Source organism: Narcine bancroftii, chromosome 7 (assembly GCF_036971445.1).
Source record: "Narcine bancroftii isolate sNarBan1 chromosome 7, sNarBan1.hap1, whole genome shotgun sequence".
NCBI lineage: Eukaryota > Metazoa > Chordata > Chondrichthyes > Torpediniformes > Narcinidae > Narcine > Narcine bancroftii.
In genome coordinates this window covers 9587405-9606616 of record NC_091475.1, presented here as the reverse complement: position 1 = coordinate 9606616, position 19212 = coordinate 9587405, and the positions used below count along the sequence as shown (strand labels likewise).

Below are 19212 nucleotides of genomic sequence, written 5' to 3'. Positions count from 1 at the left end.
CATATTGTGCTTGTAAGGTTTCTTCAAAGGTAACATTTCTCACATATTCATGTTGATCATGGAAAATGTAATGAATTTTTAAAAAAACATTAAGAGATACAGCATAGTCCCTTATGGCTCTCGAGACCATGCCCAATGCTATAAATTAACTACCAGCCCTGTAATTCCTTGGATCATAAAGGAACCAGAGCACCTGGAGGAAATTCACGTGGAGAATGTGCAAACTCCTTACAGTCTGTGCCAGATTTGAACTCGTCTCTAGCCCTGTAAGTGTCGCACTAGCTGTTACACTAATGGTGCTACTTGGAATTGTGGTTAACGTCTGAATTTCAGAACACGTTATCTTGCTGACTAATACCAATAATTACATTTAACTTTTAGATAAATTCTTTTGAAAAATCAGTCTTGATTTTATCTGATGGAGCTTTAGCCATTTCCTTCCCTCACAATACACAGTAAAAATGCTACCCCAAAAGAGTTCACATCCACACAAGCGGCCAAAATTGAGCAAGTGTATTTATTGGAAACTGCAACCATTTCCCTATGACTCATTTACATCAAGACAAACTTAAAATGTAAGGAAATGATGTATTCTCTGGTTGTATAATTATACATCATCTGTGATTACTTTGCTCGCCCCAGATAAAATACAGCTATTTTACTTTGGCCCTCTTCTCACCAACAATTCAGCCAAGAACACAAAATCTCAGATTGACTGGACTTATGAAGTGGAACATATTCCATCAACATCATCTATAGGAAGTGATACATTTCCTCCTTTTGTCAAACTGGAATTCACTTATCACAAAGCTGGAACCACATTCTATTGCAAAGGAAATTTTACATAAAATTTGCTCCATTTCCAAAAGACCTCTTTCTTATGAATTATATTATCTTCTGAAAATTATAATTCTAAGAGTTAAGGACACCTGATTTAATATTCCTATTATACAGTCGGCAATGTACTGCAAATGTGTTCATGGTTAAAACATCGTGATGCAAATGTTGAAATACTCTTCCTGTAGATCTCCAAATCTGAACTTAGTTGTTCATTCCTTTCATTAAAAAAATGACCGATCTTAAATGACCCTCGTTAAGTGCAGTTGCACATTTTGCCTGGGATATTGATTCGAGAGTTCAGCAGGACAAGTGCTTCAGAAGATGCTTGTTCCCAATTATTCCCTTAAAGAATTTTTCACTCTCAAGGATGGCAGGATCTAATACAGATTCTGCATTCCCTGTGGGACTCTCCCTTCCACTGATATCACTCAGTTTATTGCCCTCTCACAATGTGATTGATGTATGGCGAGTTGAACATGAAGAAATCCAGCTTGGGACACTGTAATGAGTAACACTCCATTTAATGTCAGTGACTTTGAGAAGAGGCATGGAAGATTACTTTAGATCCTATTGAACTTTGTGCTCAAGTTTGAAATCCAGTGTACCCAAGTCCTCAGCAGTCCTTCTGCTGCTGTTATAAGAAGCGCATCACAAGGTCATGTACTCAGCCCCCTACAATTACCCAATAGCCTCTCCACCCACAAATGCAAAGCCAAATACATTCCAACTCCATCTTCAAATTCACTGACAATACCATAGTCATATGCTGGATTTCAAATCACAAGATGGAATACAGAAAGGAGATTGAGAATCTAGCGGCGTGGTGCCAAGATAACACCCTTCCAATGTCAGCAAGACAAAAGGTGCAGATCATAGAGTGGAAGAGGGTAGATCACACACCACTGTCCACAGCAATGGCACCGAAATGGAGACTTCAAGTTTTTGGGAAGAAGTATTTCCCATGACCGGACCTGGACCAACCATGTTAATGCAACAGTGGAGCACACCAACATCTCTACATCCTTAGAAGGCTGAGGAAGTTCGGTATGTCTCTCTCTCTCCCCCCTCCCCCCCCATCAACATCTCCAGGTGCACCATCAAAAGCATCTTAGCTGGATGCATCACACTGTGGGACAGGAGCCGCTCTGCCCAAGATTGAAATAATATGTAGAAAGTGGGTGGCCAATGTCACTCAGAATATTACACCAACCTCCTGCTCCTCCTTCCAAAAGGCAGGCAGCCAACAAATTGAAAGACGCATTCCACTCCAGCCACACTTCTCCTTGTCCCATCAGGGAGAGGCTCACAAGTACGAGACCTTCAAGGATAATTTCTTCACTGAAGCCATCAGGCTCCCAAATGAACTCCACTAAAAGGGATCTCAAGTTGCTCTTCTACTGCATGCATTTACAGCTGACTTGCCAGGTCCACTTGCAAAACGAATCCTTTACACTGTACCAGGTACAATGTGAACTGGAACATGCTACCATCTCTAGGAATATCCTGGAAGAGTTATTGTTTTCCTGTCCACAAGTTCAATACTCCCCAAAAGTATTATTGGGTGGGCTAGCTTTTTTTTTTTGGAATATTTTATTTTGAGAAATTTTCAATCAACATGCAACCAAAAAGAAAAACACCAATAATATTAACAAAACAATACAAATATCGATCCACATGTTGATATTAAAGAAAGTGAGAAAGAGTCACTATCCCCTTTTCCACTGGCATCCCAGTTCACTGGCCGTGCAGAGTCCCAGGATAGGAAGCCCTTTGTGCCGCCCTTAACTGGGACACTAATTGCTTTGCCACTGAACACAACTCACCCCCGGGGATCGGAGTGTTCGACCTTCAACTGGAAACAGGTGACTTTCTGCTGTCCCTTTTCCATTGGTTTTAACAGCACACTGGCGTCAGGATACAGTAGGGATAGAGGCAGTTAATTCCCGGCATAAAATGACATCATTTGACACTGGTGTTCGGACGGTGTTCCTTTTCCATTGGACCCTGTCCAGCAAATTCCAAGTTAATTCCTGGGACAGGGTGCAAGTGGAAAAAGGGCTAATATGTGATTCAATTATAAATAAAAATTACAATACTACAAAAATGCAAATTCAATGTCCATGTTGAACCAAAGGGAGAAAGTGATAATAGAGAGAGAAAAAGAACAAGAGGAACCCTCCACCCCCCCCCCCCACCGAAACAAGAAGGAAAAAAGAGAAAGAAAAGCTTGGCTTCTTCTCAGATAAACCCCATTCCCATCATGAGACAAATAACCTGACTTATCTAGGGTCCTCGGTGCTGTGAGCACCAGAGGGAAGAGACAGGGGAGGGGATATCATTAAAGATTTACCCCTATGTACCGTACTCTTGAAAATACATCATACCTGTTTGAGGTTCTAGGTGATCTTCTCCAGGGGAACACAATTATACATTTCTATCTTCCAGTGAGCTAAACCTAGTTGGGAAACAGATTTCCAAGTAACTGCTAATCATTTCCTGACCACTGCTAATGTGAGCTTTAGAAATTTTAATTGATATTTCAACTGCTTCATTTCAGGTATTACATCTTCTAAATTCCCTAATAAAAATAATTCAGATACCCGAGGGTATCAAATTAATTTTTTTTTTCCCCAAGAGATTACCAAAATCTTCCCAGAGAGGCCTGGTGGGCTAGCTTTGTGTTTCACAGTAATTGGAAAATATCCTCAGAAACAGTTGATTCAAAAAGAGATCACTTCTCCCAAGAGGAGAGCAATTTCTTTAAAAACAGTGAAAGGAGAATAATCAGGTACATGAAAAATAATGCTCATTACTTTTAACAAAGTGGCCAACAAACCTGATTGATTGATGATCAATAACTCACTTCTCTCGTAGGATATGAGCAACTTCTCTTGAAATGTCATTGTTTCATTTCAGATTGAAAACGGGCTTGTGTTGACTTTGCTTTCAAAGACGTTTCAAATTCACAATTACAATAGAACTAATGTTATTGTGTTACACCAGCACATCCAAGATTTCCCCCTCCACACAGGTTGAGCTATTTATTTCCTCAGGTGCATCCTACGTGCAATGAGATCACAGAAAACTGGCTCTTCGGCCCTTCTAATCTGGACCAAACTATTACTTTGCCCAGTCCCCCTTTTCTGCACCAGGTTATACCTGACTCTCCTTTGCATCTCTTTCTGTTGTCAGGTAAGGGGCACTGGGCAATAAAAGGAACCTTGAATGCAGTGAACCTGTCTTCTACCCACAATGGGGTTTCTTTATCCTAAAGAACAATTCAGATTTAACATTAAATAATTAAAGGAACACAAGACCCAAGCAGAGATCTGCAGAATGCAGTTCCAAATCTTTCCAATTCAATGTGCAAATGTAGTTCTTAACTTCTGAAAGAGCAGCCCCAAGTCCCAAGATGGTGGCTGTTTCCATGCTGCAAAACTTGATGGCTTTGATTCCCCAACTAGCTTAAACTCTTAGCACTTAAGATTTTGATGACTGCATCTCAGGAAAATTTAATTCCGAAGAACACAAATCCAATTCTTGCAATCTTATCTTACAATTTAATCCTTGGGGTCTTCGCATAATTATGGCAAAACTGTCAGTAAACTTTAACATGGACACAAAGGATTCTCATTCTTAGCATTCACTTTTGGCTGCCTTCCATCCATCTCTGTTCCCACTCTCTCATGCTTCGTTTCTTAGACTTATTACAATTTCTTGTTTCTCAAGCCCAAAGCTAAAATATCCTATTGCTCTTTGAATTGATAGAAAGACGACTTACTCTAGGTAGAATGGAAACAAGACATGCCAGTGTTTGCAATCTTGACTGAATAGCGGGTTCTATTGTTCAACTACAACAGGATTTTTAGCATTTTTCCAAACCTAAATTGTACCAGCAAAATAATGGAAACAAATACACATAATTTATAAGTTGCCTGTCTTAATTAATGAAAGAAGGACTAAAATAAATTTTGGAGCTTTTGAAAAATGCCATCCCAGCTCAAACTTTTGTCCTTGCTATTGTGGTAGAGGAGGAAACTATGCAGTGGCTTCGAGACCATTGCCCCAGCTCCCAAACATCAAAATACAACTCAACTCTGGCAAATGGAGTAGTTAAGGATTACTGAAGAGTCAAGAACTGCAAGGTTGTTACAGTTACTGATAATTTTCTCTATTCATTCAGGCAACATAGAAATGTATGCATACCTACCTGACTAACTTGTTGGAACTTTTATGAAAGATCTTAGTTAAAACTGTATTTGAGAGCAGATCAAATCCCGCAGCTGAAGGACTGTGTTCACAATGTTCGCTGGTTTCACTGAAGTACTGTGCATGGATTGTTCTGGATTTCTTTTGAAGAGATTTGTTTGAAGAATCCTCTTTCACATCATAGTGGAAGCATTATGTTGCTGTGGTTCACTGGAGGCTCCCTTGACAATTTCATCACTTTCTTGGCACTCAACATATTTCATGACTCTACAAGAAGAGAATTGGTTCTGATGTAGCTGAAGCAGAAATTCAATTCAGCCTTTCTCAGGTGACACATTCCTTCCTTGTCGAGGAAGCATTTCAGTAAGGGGCACAGTTTTCATGTTTGACCATATTCTTGCAACCAAATTCTCTTCATCTTCTAACAGTACATAACAAGGATGCTTTGTCTAAAGTCTTCAGTAAGATTACCACACTTTAGCTAATTGCCTATTTATCACGCAAAGGGTCAACTGGCAGTTAACAGGCTGTTTAACAAAGAAAGGCACTGCAATTGTGCTTGATCACCTGGTCACCTGTGCTCAGTCGTTATTCGCATCAACAATATTTCATGATATGCCACTTCACCTACTGAGTTTTTCCTCTCTTCCATTTATCATTCCATAATTTTTTATCTTCACTATTTCACCAGAAATAATCAGACACAGATGATCTTCCTGAAATAACATCAAGCCACAAACCATTTTGATCACAAAACAAATAACGCAAAGATATTTTTTTAGCAAGAATTAGCATAAATAACTTTGCAAACAAAGACATGTTTATCAGGATCAAGCAGACTAAATCAAAATGCTGTAGGTGTTGAAAATACAAGTTTAAAGCAGACAATGTTGGAGATGCATAGCAGCTCAGAGACAAAATGGCAGGAGACATAAAAGAATGCCGATGCTGTAACCTGGAGCAAAAAAAAACCAAACTGATGGATGATCTTTGTGGTCAGGCAGCAAAAGTAGATGCAGAAGGATGGTCAATGTGAGAATTCTATCCCCTCCCAGTCATTGTCTCCCAATTCTACACCTCCTGTTCATCTTTTCCCCCCTGTTTCTGCCATTCACCTGCCACCCTCTGCTTCACCACTCTCTTTTACCTCTATTTATTGAGACAAAAATTACAGAACAGGCTCTTCCAGCCCACGTAGCGTCCAATTACACCCAATTAACTGACACCCCTGGTACATCTTTGAAGGGTGGCAGGAAACGGGAGGAAACCCAGGCAGAAACAAGACATTGCCAGATTTGAACCCGGGTCACGGAGCTGTAACAGCGCTACACTACCCACTACACTGATACCAGTTTTATACTGGCTACCACCCTTGGCGCGGTACTAACTGCTACACTAACCTTTGCACTCCTGATCCTCTAACTAAAACATCAACCATCCTTCTGCCTCTGCAGATACTGCCTAACATGCTGAATTCCTCCTGCAATGCATTTTTTTTTGAACAAAATGGCAGGGTTATTCTGGACTGGGTCCCTCTGCCTTTAAATGTACTTTGAATTGATAGAAAGACGACTTACCTGAGCTGAATGCAGAAGACTACCAGTGGTCTGCATCTTCAAGATTAGTGGTCTGGCCTGAAAGGTGATTGGGTAGAAGTTTGGCTCCTGCAATACAACTGGGCAGAGGGACAACACAGAATAGATGGAGTGGTGAGGGCAGAGCTTTTCCTTCTGTCAAAGTTGATATTGGTTTTAACGATGGCAATCAGGGACATCTCAATGCTATTAGAGTTCATAACATTTTAACACAGAAGAAAAAAATAACATTTTGTAATTAAGCCGAATAATTTAAACATACCTTACTTTCCTCTTTGCCTAGAATCCCCATGAATCAGAAATGAGATTCAGGCCTGGCTTAAATCTCCGTTCAAATGAATGGGGATTCTTGGACGTATCTGAGTAGCAATTTCCCATTAAAATGCCGGGAAATAACAAATCAAATTCTGCTGTTCAGAGGTGAGAATTCCAGGTATTTTCAGTCATTGGAACTATGGTCATAACAAGAAAAGTGTTATAAAAAGGGAGGCAAGCAGATTTTTCCCCTTTCCAAAGAAGAAATGTGATCATTTAGAAAAGCTGAATATAATTAAACACTTTAGCATCAATACACCATCAATAATTACAAAAGGCTGAAGTTGTGAAACTATTTTACTAACTATAAACTGGAACAGCCGCCAACCCCATTGACTGATCGAGGCAGAGTGGGATAGGGAGCAAGCAAAGGGGCTTTGGATAGGATCAGTCTCGGGAGGTGTGTCCAGCCAACAGCGCCAATCATAGCATAACAAGTAGATTAAACTCTCAGTTTGTTGGACTCTCTTGTTCACCTGAGGCATGGATAGTGTGGTGCTATTACAGCTCCAGTGACCAGGGTTCGAATCTGGTGCTGTCTGTGAGGAGTTTGTATGTTCTTCCTGGGTGCTCTGGTTTCCCCCCAGATTCCAAAATGTATGGGGTTATAGGTTAATTTGGGAAGAATTGGGCACCACCGATTTAAATGGCTAGAATCGGCTGTAAATAATACATTTACAATAAATTTATTTATTTAAGAGACATGTTTTATACATGAATAAAAGCACAATCAATAGGAGCAGGAGCAGGCCACAAGGCCCCATCAAGTCTGCTGTTATTCAGTATGATCATGGCTGATCTATACTGACATCACCTCCTTCTTTGAACTATTTATCTGCCTCCAGCTTAAATTTACATGATTTGGCCTCTTTCAAGTCAAAGCCATCTTAAAATCCCCTTTAGTTTCATTACTGTGAAGTACAAAATGATGCAAAATATTGATATTTAAATATTAGCAGGTGCTCTCACCAAATTAACAAGTGAAAAGCGGCGTTCTACGTAATAGGAGTAGATTGGAAAAATAAATATTTTCATTGCTGCCTTCATAAGCAATTGGGTATATTCAAAATGCTCAATGGTACATTTTACATGTCCAGCAGTGGGCTTTTATAACCATAACAACATTTTAAGTAGGAAAATCACATTCGCAGTACATTGAAATGATTCTCTAGTCATTTAGCCTTAAGTTCCTTTTATTCAAATAATGAATGAAATGTACAACTGTAAGCTCTAGGAATCTAATACCGTCAACAATGGAATGCATCTCATTTTCAGATTCACTATGAAGAATGGCCTGATCAAGTGTTTAATGTTCTGAACACTTTCAATTTACCATAAAAAATAGTTCACAGTGGTGTCCCTGAATTGGAGGTCTGGCGAAAAGTTATCACCTGGCTTAAAAAAAATACCCAGTTTTAAATTCACTCAATGCATTCACAATTTCCTTCACAGAAGGAACTTGTAGCTAAAGAGAGGTCCATAGAAATAAAATCAAGTTGTTATAATAAACGGCCTTGCTGAAATATGTCCACCCTTGCAAATTGCACTGATGACCTTGATTTTCTTTGTTATCAGTAATACTGATTCAGGTTCCTTATCACAGGTAGATCTGAACCTCCATTCATCCAGATTTCTTGTATTATCCTGTCTCGACGTTCTATCCTCTCAGCTATTTCCACTGCTTCTGCACTGTTAGATCCTATGGTCCCATAAAATTTTGTTAATCCTTCAAAATTAAACTCAGAGGAACTCTCTTCGTCATTATAATCATCGAGGATACGGTCGTCTTGGTCGCTATTGAGATTGCCTTCAACATCACAATTGTCCTGACAACAGTCCATTTTTCTGTGGTGAGTCTCTGGTAAGTCCATTTTCCTGTGGTATGACTTGTGCAGGTCTACTCTGCAGGATACTTGAATTACTATTGCACACAGTGTGACTATTAACCCAATGCAGACACTGGATACAAACAACAAACCAACCATTTCTGGGTTACCTGCAACAACACAAAAATTGTACTATGAGGTGACACAATTCATGAAGAAATGATGAAGAGGGGGAGGATTCGTATATAACACGGCTGGTCTCAAGTAAATCGTGGAGAACTTAAACCTGACTAACAAATTGCATCCTTTGATTTTTCTGAGATCCTTTCACATAAAAACCTACATTTATACACAGGGCATATCATTATTTTGCGCACTTGAACAAAACTTTCAGCTGCAAGTCCCTCAATATATTATTGGCTGCATAGAGCACAGGTATTTTTTTCTCTCCTTAATGTGTGAAGAGTTTTAATGAGCAATATTGGAAAAGTGATTTTATAACTGCCTGATAACTATGGCATTGTATTAACCATTTCTTGCCCAGCCAACATAATACCTGCACCTCACTTTATTCATACCTTTTTTTTAAACTTTGAAATGTTTGAAAATGAATTAAAAATTATAAATAATGCTTAGAGATATTTTCAGACAGTTGAATTACACTCTTTTAGTCAGATTTAAAAAAAACTTTAAATATTTGAATTTTCAATGATGTATTCAACCTTTGTTCTGTATATAGAGTGCTAAGATTTTTTTTGTGTGTTCGTTTATCACTTAAAACAGTGCATACTTTTTTTAAATAATAAAATTGAAGATATTGAAGGCTCAACATCTTCTGCAACTTTGGTGGTAAAAAATATAATCAGGAACGAGTACCCAACATAAAAGAGCTGGAGGAACTCAGCAGGTCATGCAGCATCCCTGCAAATCAAGAGGTTTACTGATTTCCACTGATGTCTGCGACCTGCCTCGCTCCTCCAACACTTCTGCATGTTCTTCTGTAACTTTGTTCAGTTCAAGTACTTCTTCAAAGACCACCTACATGGAAGTGCAGGATTAGTTCTATAATCAATTATAATAATGAATACTTACTTTTAATGTAAGCAAATAAAATCAGGGTCCCAATCACAAGCTCTCCTTCTTTCATAGAAAGTCTAGATTCTTGAGGCCCCAAAGACCTATTGGCTACAGAAAGGTAAAGACAACTTATTGTCAGCAGAAAAATAGTCTGCATCTCAAATGCAATGAAATAATTTTAAAGAACTCAAAATATTTCAACAAACACTGTGGAAAGAAAGATTCCACAAATACCACTGAAAAAGATCACCAATTTACCTCATTTTAATTTGAGTGACGTTCCTTGATTAGATGTTGATGAAATTCTCTTTGAAAAATATCATAGTATCTCATTGTTTGCTATAAAATGAAGCTTAACTTCTAGAAACGCCTGATGCACAGTGGGTAAAGCCTCCAGGCCTCATGTTTTTTTTTTTGCACAGCTATTGCATTCCAGGAAAATATTCCCACTTTTCCCACGAGCACATGCTGTGTAAAAAGCTCGGAACAGCTTTTTACCTCCTAGACCCCTTGTCAATTTCCCTGAATGCCTGCAGCAGTGGCAATGCAAGTTCAGCCTCTTTACTTACTGGACTTCTGGTATACTGTACAAACCCGTGTAAAGAAATGGAGATTTGGAGTTGCCGAGATGTCAGACGTCCTTCAGATCAGAAAAATCACACAAAGTATCCGATGAATTTCAGAAACATTTCCTTACCAGGGAATGGCTGCCACTAAGAGGTCAATTTGGTTGTCAGATAATAGTAAAAAGTTCTCTTATGCGTTCATTTCCCTGCCATTCTATCTAAAGATATGTGAGGCAGTTTCAATCCCGATCTTTCACTGGCAATAGGACCAAAGCAGAAATTCAGATTACACCTACAATATCATGTTAGGGTGGAGGAATGTTAAAAGTATGTGAATTTATAGATTCAACAGCAAGATAGCAGCAGACTTCAGAAAAATGAAAGACTTCACCTTTTTGACAGCATCATTAATGTCAATCAAGTTAAGAGTTAACAAATTTCTTCCACTTTTACACTTCTAAATCTGCCAGCACAGGGCATAACTACAAAATATTTGTATGCTGTATATCTCAAGCCGATAACTGATGAACAACTCCCCGCCAAAAGGGATTTTATAATAACTCCTCTGACATTATAACATTGTTTCTGTTGTATTGTTTATAGAATAGCCTCGTTAAAACGATTATGTAACATCGTGTAAATATCCCAAGATACAATGTCATCAATGAATCGACTCTTAAAAAGAGGCCAATTGGACTATAAACCTACCATTTTCACGATAAACCCATGGCGGCGTAAAAGCAGAAAAGCCTGGATCAGCTTCCTGTAGCAACATTTTGGAAACTGAAAAAGATTCATAAGGGTAAACCAATTATATCAAAATATCACAGTTACGCTTAAATATATCTTAATGGAGTTTATAAGCTGTACAATATTCTTAGTCAATGAGTTGTACAGCACAAAAAACAGGGCCTTTGACTCAATTTCTCCATGCCAACCAAGTTCGTTTCCTGAACTAGTCTGATTTGCCTGCATTGTCCCATATCCCTTTAAACATTTCCTACCCATGATCCTGTCCAAATGCTCTTTTAATGTTATAATTGCATCCACCTCCACCATTTCCTCTCGTAGCTTGTTCCATGTACCCACCACCAATGTACGGAGGCATAAGTTTCCTTATACTGCCACATCAATGCCTAGATTTGGGAAATTTTATGTTGTTGTTTACTCCGAGATTGCATTACTGGTCACTCCTGTAAGTGGACCACTTATCTATTATGCACTATCAGGTATATTTCACTGTTCAGTTTCCAATTGGATAATAACATAACTCAGTGATTGCACGAAGAATCTGTGCAAACTGGCAATGAATTTGAGGATTCAGGACGAAAATCATTTCTCCAGGTCAAGTTATAGCTTCAAATCAGTAACTAAATCATATAAAATAAGTCAATAAGCAACTTGCAATTTTCAAAGGTAAAAGTATTAGATTTCGATAAGTAAATGGACAACCTGAATCTTTGAAAATAACAATTAGGCAACTTTATAATATTTCTAAATCCATCTTCACCTTCAGGGACAGCATACTCAGACCTGTTAAAATGTGATGGGATCAGAGAAAGGTTATTGTCCACCTTTGGAGAAACCTTCACAGATTGAGGAGTGACATTCGCGAAGAGTTTTAAATCATGGGTTTCGGTTTTAAATTTGAATTGTTACAGAATAAATGAGAAAAAGGCGTGTAAGATAGTTCTTCTTGGCTTTTGTTGGTCGTAATTGACCATGGGTATTGTGCCCCTGGTAGACACTGGTTTGTTTAGCAGCATTGACTGTGGGCTATGGATGCCGATCCTGGAACGACAGGCTCTGCCACAGTTGCTGCAAATACAGGGCATCGTTGAATTGTTGTCCACTGTCAAACGTTGAATTGTTAAAAGACAGTGAAGAAGGCAGAATGGCCCATAAATGATAACGTTTGCATCCAAGCCTTTCTCACTCCTAAAGTTTTAAAAAGTCCAATGTTCTTGGCCAGCTTTTTGTATCCTTACTCTCCATAAAACATAGTACACTGCACATGAGTGTCATGCTTCCTGCTCTCAGGAACTTTTTCTAACCTTATAATCTCTCTTTTTCACTGTTCCTACTTATAGGCCCACTTTATATTTAAGGGGAATAGAATTTTAAGGCTCAATGAAAACTAACCTCTTTTGTTTTTTGTCATACTTGAGGTAGATAAAAATCATATCTGCAACATGAAAAATTAAACTGCTTTCCTTTCGTGACCAGTTTCAATATTTGAAAGAGACAAGCATTTTTTCATTGGATGTCATCAAGTTGATGACATCCAAACAAAATGATGCAATATTAGATTTTAATTTGTTTGCACCATTTATAAATGATAAAGCATTTTGCCAACTCTTTTTCATGAAGACACTCTGACTTCTTTCAGAGTGTTGCTTGGACTATGCAAATCTATGCGCTGGTAGTTTAAAAAAAAGGTACTGAATGTACCCAGAGGTTCCTTTCAAATCTTCTTTTGTGGCATGCATGTCTGAACATTTTATCCACTTGATTAGTGATGTATGGGAGAGCAAAGTTCCGTATAATCACGAATTTACTGTCCAAATTAAACATCATCAGCGGAAACTAATTCAGAAAGCTTATTTCATTTATTTCAAATTGACAAATCCACCAGAATCTGAATCATCTTGGTTCATGTTTTAGTGTAGCAATTTGTTGTCATGTTCTACCACAGACTTGCTTACTCTATATCCATAACATTTCTTTCTTCATATTTGGCTGATGTGTGTTAAATGAAATCAATCCTTCATAGATATGTGGTTATTGAACAAATTAATAGAACTTTTTTTTAAAACATGATCAAGTAATCTTCTAAAGAGGAATATTAAAACAATTGAAAAATAAGATCTTAAAGATCTAACCTGCCAAAGGGTTAATCAGGCATATTGACCAGTACAGATGATGACAAATTGCAGCAAGTTCACAGGGGGCTCAATATTATGCAATCAGAGGTGAAGCTTGGCCAGCAAGTTTGGGTGCAAATCCCAAATTTGGTGACACACTGAAGAAAGGCCATGTGAGATTGCTGGCATTTACCACCAAGTTTCAGTGCGCACTGAATTCTTCTGTGATTCAATGGTCTGTGAGATTGTGAGCCAAAAGTACTAAACTTGATAATTGCATAGGTAACACAATATCAAAGCCATCATTGAGATTTAGGAATGTGCTGATATGAGAAATTACAACACAAAAATTCATGAAATATGAAGTTATAGAATACTGAATTGGATGAAAAATACTGAGTGATGTTTTATTAATTAATGGTTAATTGACAATAGATGGAGAGATCAAGAGGCAGAACGCAGAGTTATAGCGTTACACAGCATAAAAAATAGGCTATTCGGCCCATCATGATAAGCCTATCTATACAGATCCCACGCTGACATAAATTCATATCCCTAAATGCCTTTCTCATTCAAATGTCTGTCCAGATGTCTCTTAAATGCTGCTATTGTTCCTGCCTTCACCACCTGCTCTGGCAGCGCATTCCTGATTCAAATATGTTTTGTGTGAAAAAAATGTACTTCTCTAATCCCTCTTAAACCTTCTCGCTCTCACCTCACCCAATGCCCTCCAGTTTTAGTCATCCTTACCACAGGGAAGCTGTGTGTCAACTCGATGCATCTCATAATTTTATCATGTCACCTCTCAATCTCCTTTGCTCCAGAGAAAACAGACCCGTCCTATCCAATCATTTAAATTTATCTCAAGGCCTCCAATCCAGCCCACATCTTTATGAAACTTTCCTGCATCCACTCCAGCTGAATCACATCTTTCTTGTGGTGTGGCACCCAGAACTGTGTAGCCTAAACAATACTCTATACAACTGTAACTTCAAGTGCCAACTCTTGAACTCAATGGTTAGTGCTATGTGCCTTCTTCGTCTTTCTATCTCTCTGTGCTGCCACTTTCAAAAACTATGTCCTTGTACCTCCAGGTCTCTCTGTTCAACACACATCCATTCCCTGTGTGTGTCCTGTCCTGGTTCAATTTCCCAAAGTGCATCACTTTATATTTGTTTGAGTTAAATTCCACCTGCCTTTCCTTTGCCCACATTCCAAGTTGATCAAAACCCTGTCAAAACCTTCTTCACTGTTCATCAATTTTGACATCATCTGGAAACTTATTAATTGTGTACACCTCATTCAAATCATTAAGATAAACAACAAATAAAGAGCCCAGCATTAATCCCTGTGGTGTGTACCATACTTCTCTGTTGTAACAACATGACTGTGGATGCAACTGTCAGCCTTTAAGCCTCTGTAACTACCACTATATATCAATAAAATTAGCTTGTGAAGATGTACAGCAATTCAGCACAGTGTGTATTTTTAATAAGTGCCTTTAATAGATTTATTTGCAGACAGGGTGTATTGTACTGAATTTTCAATTCTGATCATTTTTCGAAGGACTCTGAGAGGAAAACAGAAACCTCATGGCCTCAACCATTTCTCCCTGAAAATAAGCATTTAATGCTGAAATTATTTATTCTTACCACATATATAGATGACACTGAGATACTTCTGCATTCCAGGTAAACAAGGGTCTTCAAAATAGTGGCTACTGACGATAATTTTACAGTTTTGTTTACCGTAACAGCTTGTTGTTACAACTTCCAGAGCAGTGTGTGACAAACATTCTGTAATACAGGAAAAGAAACACATTTACCATCCATATATAGCAATGTGTTAACTCTTAATGTGCCTGCAAAATGGGTACCAAGACCAATAATGGCAAAGGCAGCAGTCAAGATAATGCAACCACCAGCCACAGGTTGGCAGGATGGACGGATAAGTTAGTGGGAAGGGGGGGGCGGGAGAGAAGTCTGGTTACGGTGCAAATCCAACACCAGTCATATTATTCACATATTTTTCTTATTACTGTTCCTTGAGTGTCAGAATTATTCTTTGCCTTATAAAATGTTTTTTAATGTTTTAATTTTTCCTTCCCCCACTGGTACATGACGATTTTAAGGGATTCTCTAGGCCACTTGAAGACTATGGTTGTGAACTCACAGATAAGCCAACCATGGCCTCACCATTTTAATCTCCAGAAACAACAATGTACTATCAATAGAATTTAAACAAGAACATTTGCAGACTATCAATATGATGCCTTTTTTTAAAAAAAAGTATTGTTCACAATATTTTGTGTATTCAGAATTAATATCCAATCATTTTATCCTTATGTGGAGAAAGCAAAAAACAAATTGATAAAAGCAGAATTGAATACACTTTTAAAACATTTGATCATGGTTACTTGCTTCGTTATCACTTCAGAAGAACAGAAGTCCAACAAATCTTTGCCATGAATTATAATAAAGAATAATCTAACGTTTCATTCTTTACTCTCTCTTAAAACTCACAGCACACGAAATCCAAAATGTTTTCTCCTTTACAATTTCCTAATCTTTTCTGAATTGTGTGCTGTTCTCCAACAGAGATTGGAAAGGAGAAAGCTTGTCTATTGGCAGAATGGTGCAAATCCATTTGCATTCTGATTCAGTTGCATCTTGAATCTCAAATATGGAGAACTCGAATGGAGAACTCGAGGCTGTGATGTCTGGACCTCACGGGAAAGACAGCGCCGGAGGGCTCAGGATGCGGGAACTGGGCGGTAGTTGGTTTCCTGGATGCTGGTGAACTTAACATCTGTGAGGGGGTCGGAAACCCGACCTGATGAAGGCTGCACGAACAGAGCCTGCAGAGGCACCTCAGGCTCGGGGAACATTCTTCTTCACCTTTAACTGGCGTGTTTTTATACCATCTAGATGTAACCGGTCTCCTTGTACCATTGTCTGCTTTCTGAAAATTGATTGTATGTTGCATTGTATTGTTCGGCAGTTATTGCGCCGGATCGGGGAATGTTATCTTGTTTTTATTCTGTAATGGTGTTAATGGCGACAAATAAACTGATCTGGAATTTGATTGGACAACTTCCTCAGAGTATTTTATGAATCTGATATTCTGCTCAACAGTTATATTGTAGATTTTATCTCATTCAAGTATCTTATGTTTCATGTAGATACCTGATTTTTAGCTCAGCACTTGGACTGAGGTCACTTCAGCAAAGGTTCACAATGGAAATACTCAGCATCAGTGGAAAGAGAAATAGTCAATGTTTCAGGTCCAGCATCCCTCACCAGAACTGATGAAGTACCCTAGATCTGAAACATTAATGGTTTCTCCCTCCACAGATGCTGTTTGACCTGCTGAGTATTTCCAGTGTTTTTTTTGTTCTCATTTCACATTTCCAACATCTGGAGCCTTTTTTAAAAACAAAAATATAATTAGAATTTATTGGCATGAACATAACATGTTTTATAGAAGCATCACATTGCAAACATGATAAAATGAGTTAGTGTCTGTGCTTCCTTGTCCATTCAGAAATCTGATGGCAAAGAGTTAGAAACTGTCCTTGTGATGCTGAGTGTTTGCCTTCAGGCTTTGGTGTCTTTTTCCTGATGGTAGCAGTGTGAAAAGGGTATGGCCTGGGTGGTGAGGGTCCTTCAGGATAGAGGTTCCTTTCTTAAGACATCCCCTCTTGTAGATGTCCTCGATGGACTGAAGACTGGTACCCGGGACGAGTTACAACCCCTCTGAAGTTTTTTTTTTCCTGTCTTGTGCATTGGTCCCTCTAAACCAGACAGTGATGCTACCAGACAGAATGCTCTGCACAGAACACTTTTAGAAATTTTCATGAGTCTTTGGTAACCTATCAAATTTTCTCAAACTCCTCATGTAGTCATTGGTGATTATCACTTGGATTCCAGTAAAGCTTTCCTACATTAATTACTTTGAGCAATATAATTGTAAACATACCTGAACAATTCCCTTCCTTCTCAGGATGCTCACCACTCATGCTCTCCCACAATGATCCCAACTGTCTCCTATCTCCCTTCAACAACTATTTCCACCCTCCCTGAACCTCTCTTGACCATCTGCCTTTTTCCCCTTTCCTTTCACCTATTACTCTCCTACCTGTCTCCCCATTCCACACTCCTTCCTCACCTAAATCTATCTGTTCCTCATCCTTCAACCTTCCTCAGTTCATCTACACCCACTCCTTTTAATACTGCCTGTCTTTGCTCTCCTTTTTCAGTCCCATGGCAGGGTTTCAACCTGAAATGCTGCCTGACCTGCTGGGTTTCTGCTGCAGTTTGATTTTTGCTTTAGATTCCAGCATCTGCAATCTTCTGCTGGGAACACTGCCATCGGAGAGCAGCAGTGATCATCAAGGATCCACATCACCCAGCACATGCTCTGTCCTCACTGCTACCATCAGGAAAGAGGTCTAGGTGCCACAAGATTTGTACCACCAGGTTCAAGAACAGCTGCTCCCCCACCACCATCAAACTCCTCAGCAACAAACTCAATCAGGGGCTCATTTAAGGCTCTTACTTTTGCACCTTATTAATTTTTTTCTGATTTGCAGTCGGTTTGTTTACATTTCTTTATTTGTTTACTTCTTTTGCAGTTCAATGGAACCCTGTTACAACACAATATTTTGGGGTCTAAAATATTGCATTGCAAAAAAAGCAAGGTCAGACTTAATCGAGATTTACAAAAAAACAGCATTAAAAAAAAATCAAGAATACATGTACAATACCTGTATTTGCAATCATCTTTTTATTTTTTACAATCATCATTTTATTTCTTAAAAAAAATGATCAAGTGATCGCTGCCTGAACGCAGCAGGACACTGGCAGCGAGTGAAATCCAAGATGCCTCTGAGCTGGAGGGTTTTTATGGGGTCCACATGCAGGGTCTCCAGCCAACATAGGCTTGCCTCGAGGTGCTCAATAGCTTCAGACACATTTGGGGGGTGGGGGTGGAGTCATCCTCCTGTGGTTTGGGATCCAATGCTATAGTAACGTTACGGACAATCTCGGAGTCTGTCAGGTGCTCATATGTTGGCCGTTCATCATTAAACTGGTGTAAATCCTCTTTGGAATTTCAAATAGCCTCTCTGCCTCTTCATCTGTGAAGCTGTAGAATTCTTGCTCATCGCAATTGTTTTCATCTTTCTTGGTGGATTGTTGTGATGAAGTCTGGACCCAGACCCTTCACTAGGCATTTTTCCCCACACACGAGGAGTTGACCGCTGCCCAGCCCTTCCCACCTAAGTGGCAAACTTCCTTAATGTTCATGCTTTTCAAAGAGTCTTCCAGCGTTGTTGATTCATTTACAATTCTACAAATTAATTCATGTCTGTAAATCTGCTTGAACACGGAGATGATCCCCTGGTCTAGGGGCTAGTTCTTAGATGTAGTGTTCTTTTGGAGTTAAGAAACTCGGATCTTTCCGTCACAGCTTACTAGGTTGGCAGCTAGTGGATGGGCGGGACTGTTGTCAAGCAAAAGAAGAGCTTTGAGTTCTAGCTTTTGTGTCTGCAGACAGCAGGGACAAAGTTTTGTAAAACCAATCCTCAAAGATGACACTGGTCATCCAAACATTGCTGCTATGCTTCCATTTGAACGGTAATGACTTCACATTGACATGGTGGAAACAGCGGGGCGAGTGAGATTTGCCAATCATGAGCGGTTTTAACTTATGTGTTCATTCTTGTTAACCCAAAACAATGTCACGCAATCTTTGTGTTGTTTGAACCCCTCACGTCCATGGACATCATCTTTGCAAGACACCATGTGGTCTGGAATGATCTTGTAGCAGAGGCCGGTGTCATCACAGTTGTACACTTGTTCTTTGACTCGCCACCTTCGTCTAAGAGAGTTTTTAGTTTTGCTGGGTATTCGCTGGCAGT

At 39.1% G+C, this 19212-nt stretch overlaps 1 protein-coding gene across 2 annotated transcripts in view; it reads right to left on the bottom strand.

The window, feature by feature from the left end:
• Window positions 1-4772: 4772 nt before the first annotated feature.
• Window positions 4773-19212, bottom strand: part of eva1c (eva-1 homolog C (C. elegans)) — a 92692-nt gene continuing 78252 nt past the window's right edge. The window contains exons 6-10 of one of the 2 annotated variants that reach the window (XM_069888759.1): window positions 14945-15088; window positions 11137-11211; window positions 9878-9970; window positions 6627-6724; window positions 4773-5765 (exon numbers count right to left, since the gene is read on the bottom strand). In XM_069888759.1, the coding sequence (XP_069744860.1) occupies window positions 5673-5765; window positions 6627-6724; window positions 9878-9970; window positions 11137-11211; window positions 14945-15088 (503 nt within the window). In that variant the 3' untranslated portion in view covers window positions 4773-5672. Of the gene's footprint in view, window positions 5766-6626; window positions 6725-8134; window positions 8956-9877; window positions 9971-11136; window positions 11212-14944; window positions 15089-19212 lie in introns of those variants that run through there. The other variant, XM_069888758.1, reaches the window with a different exon arrangement.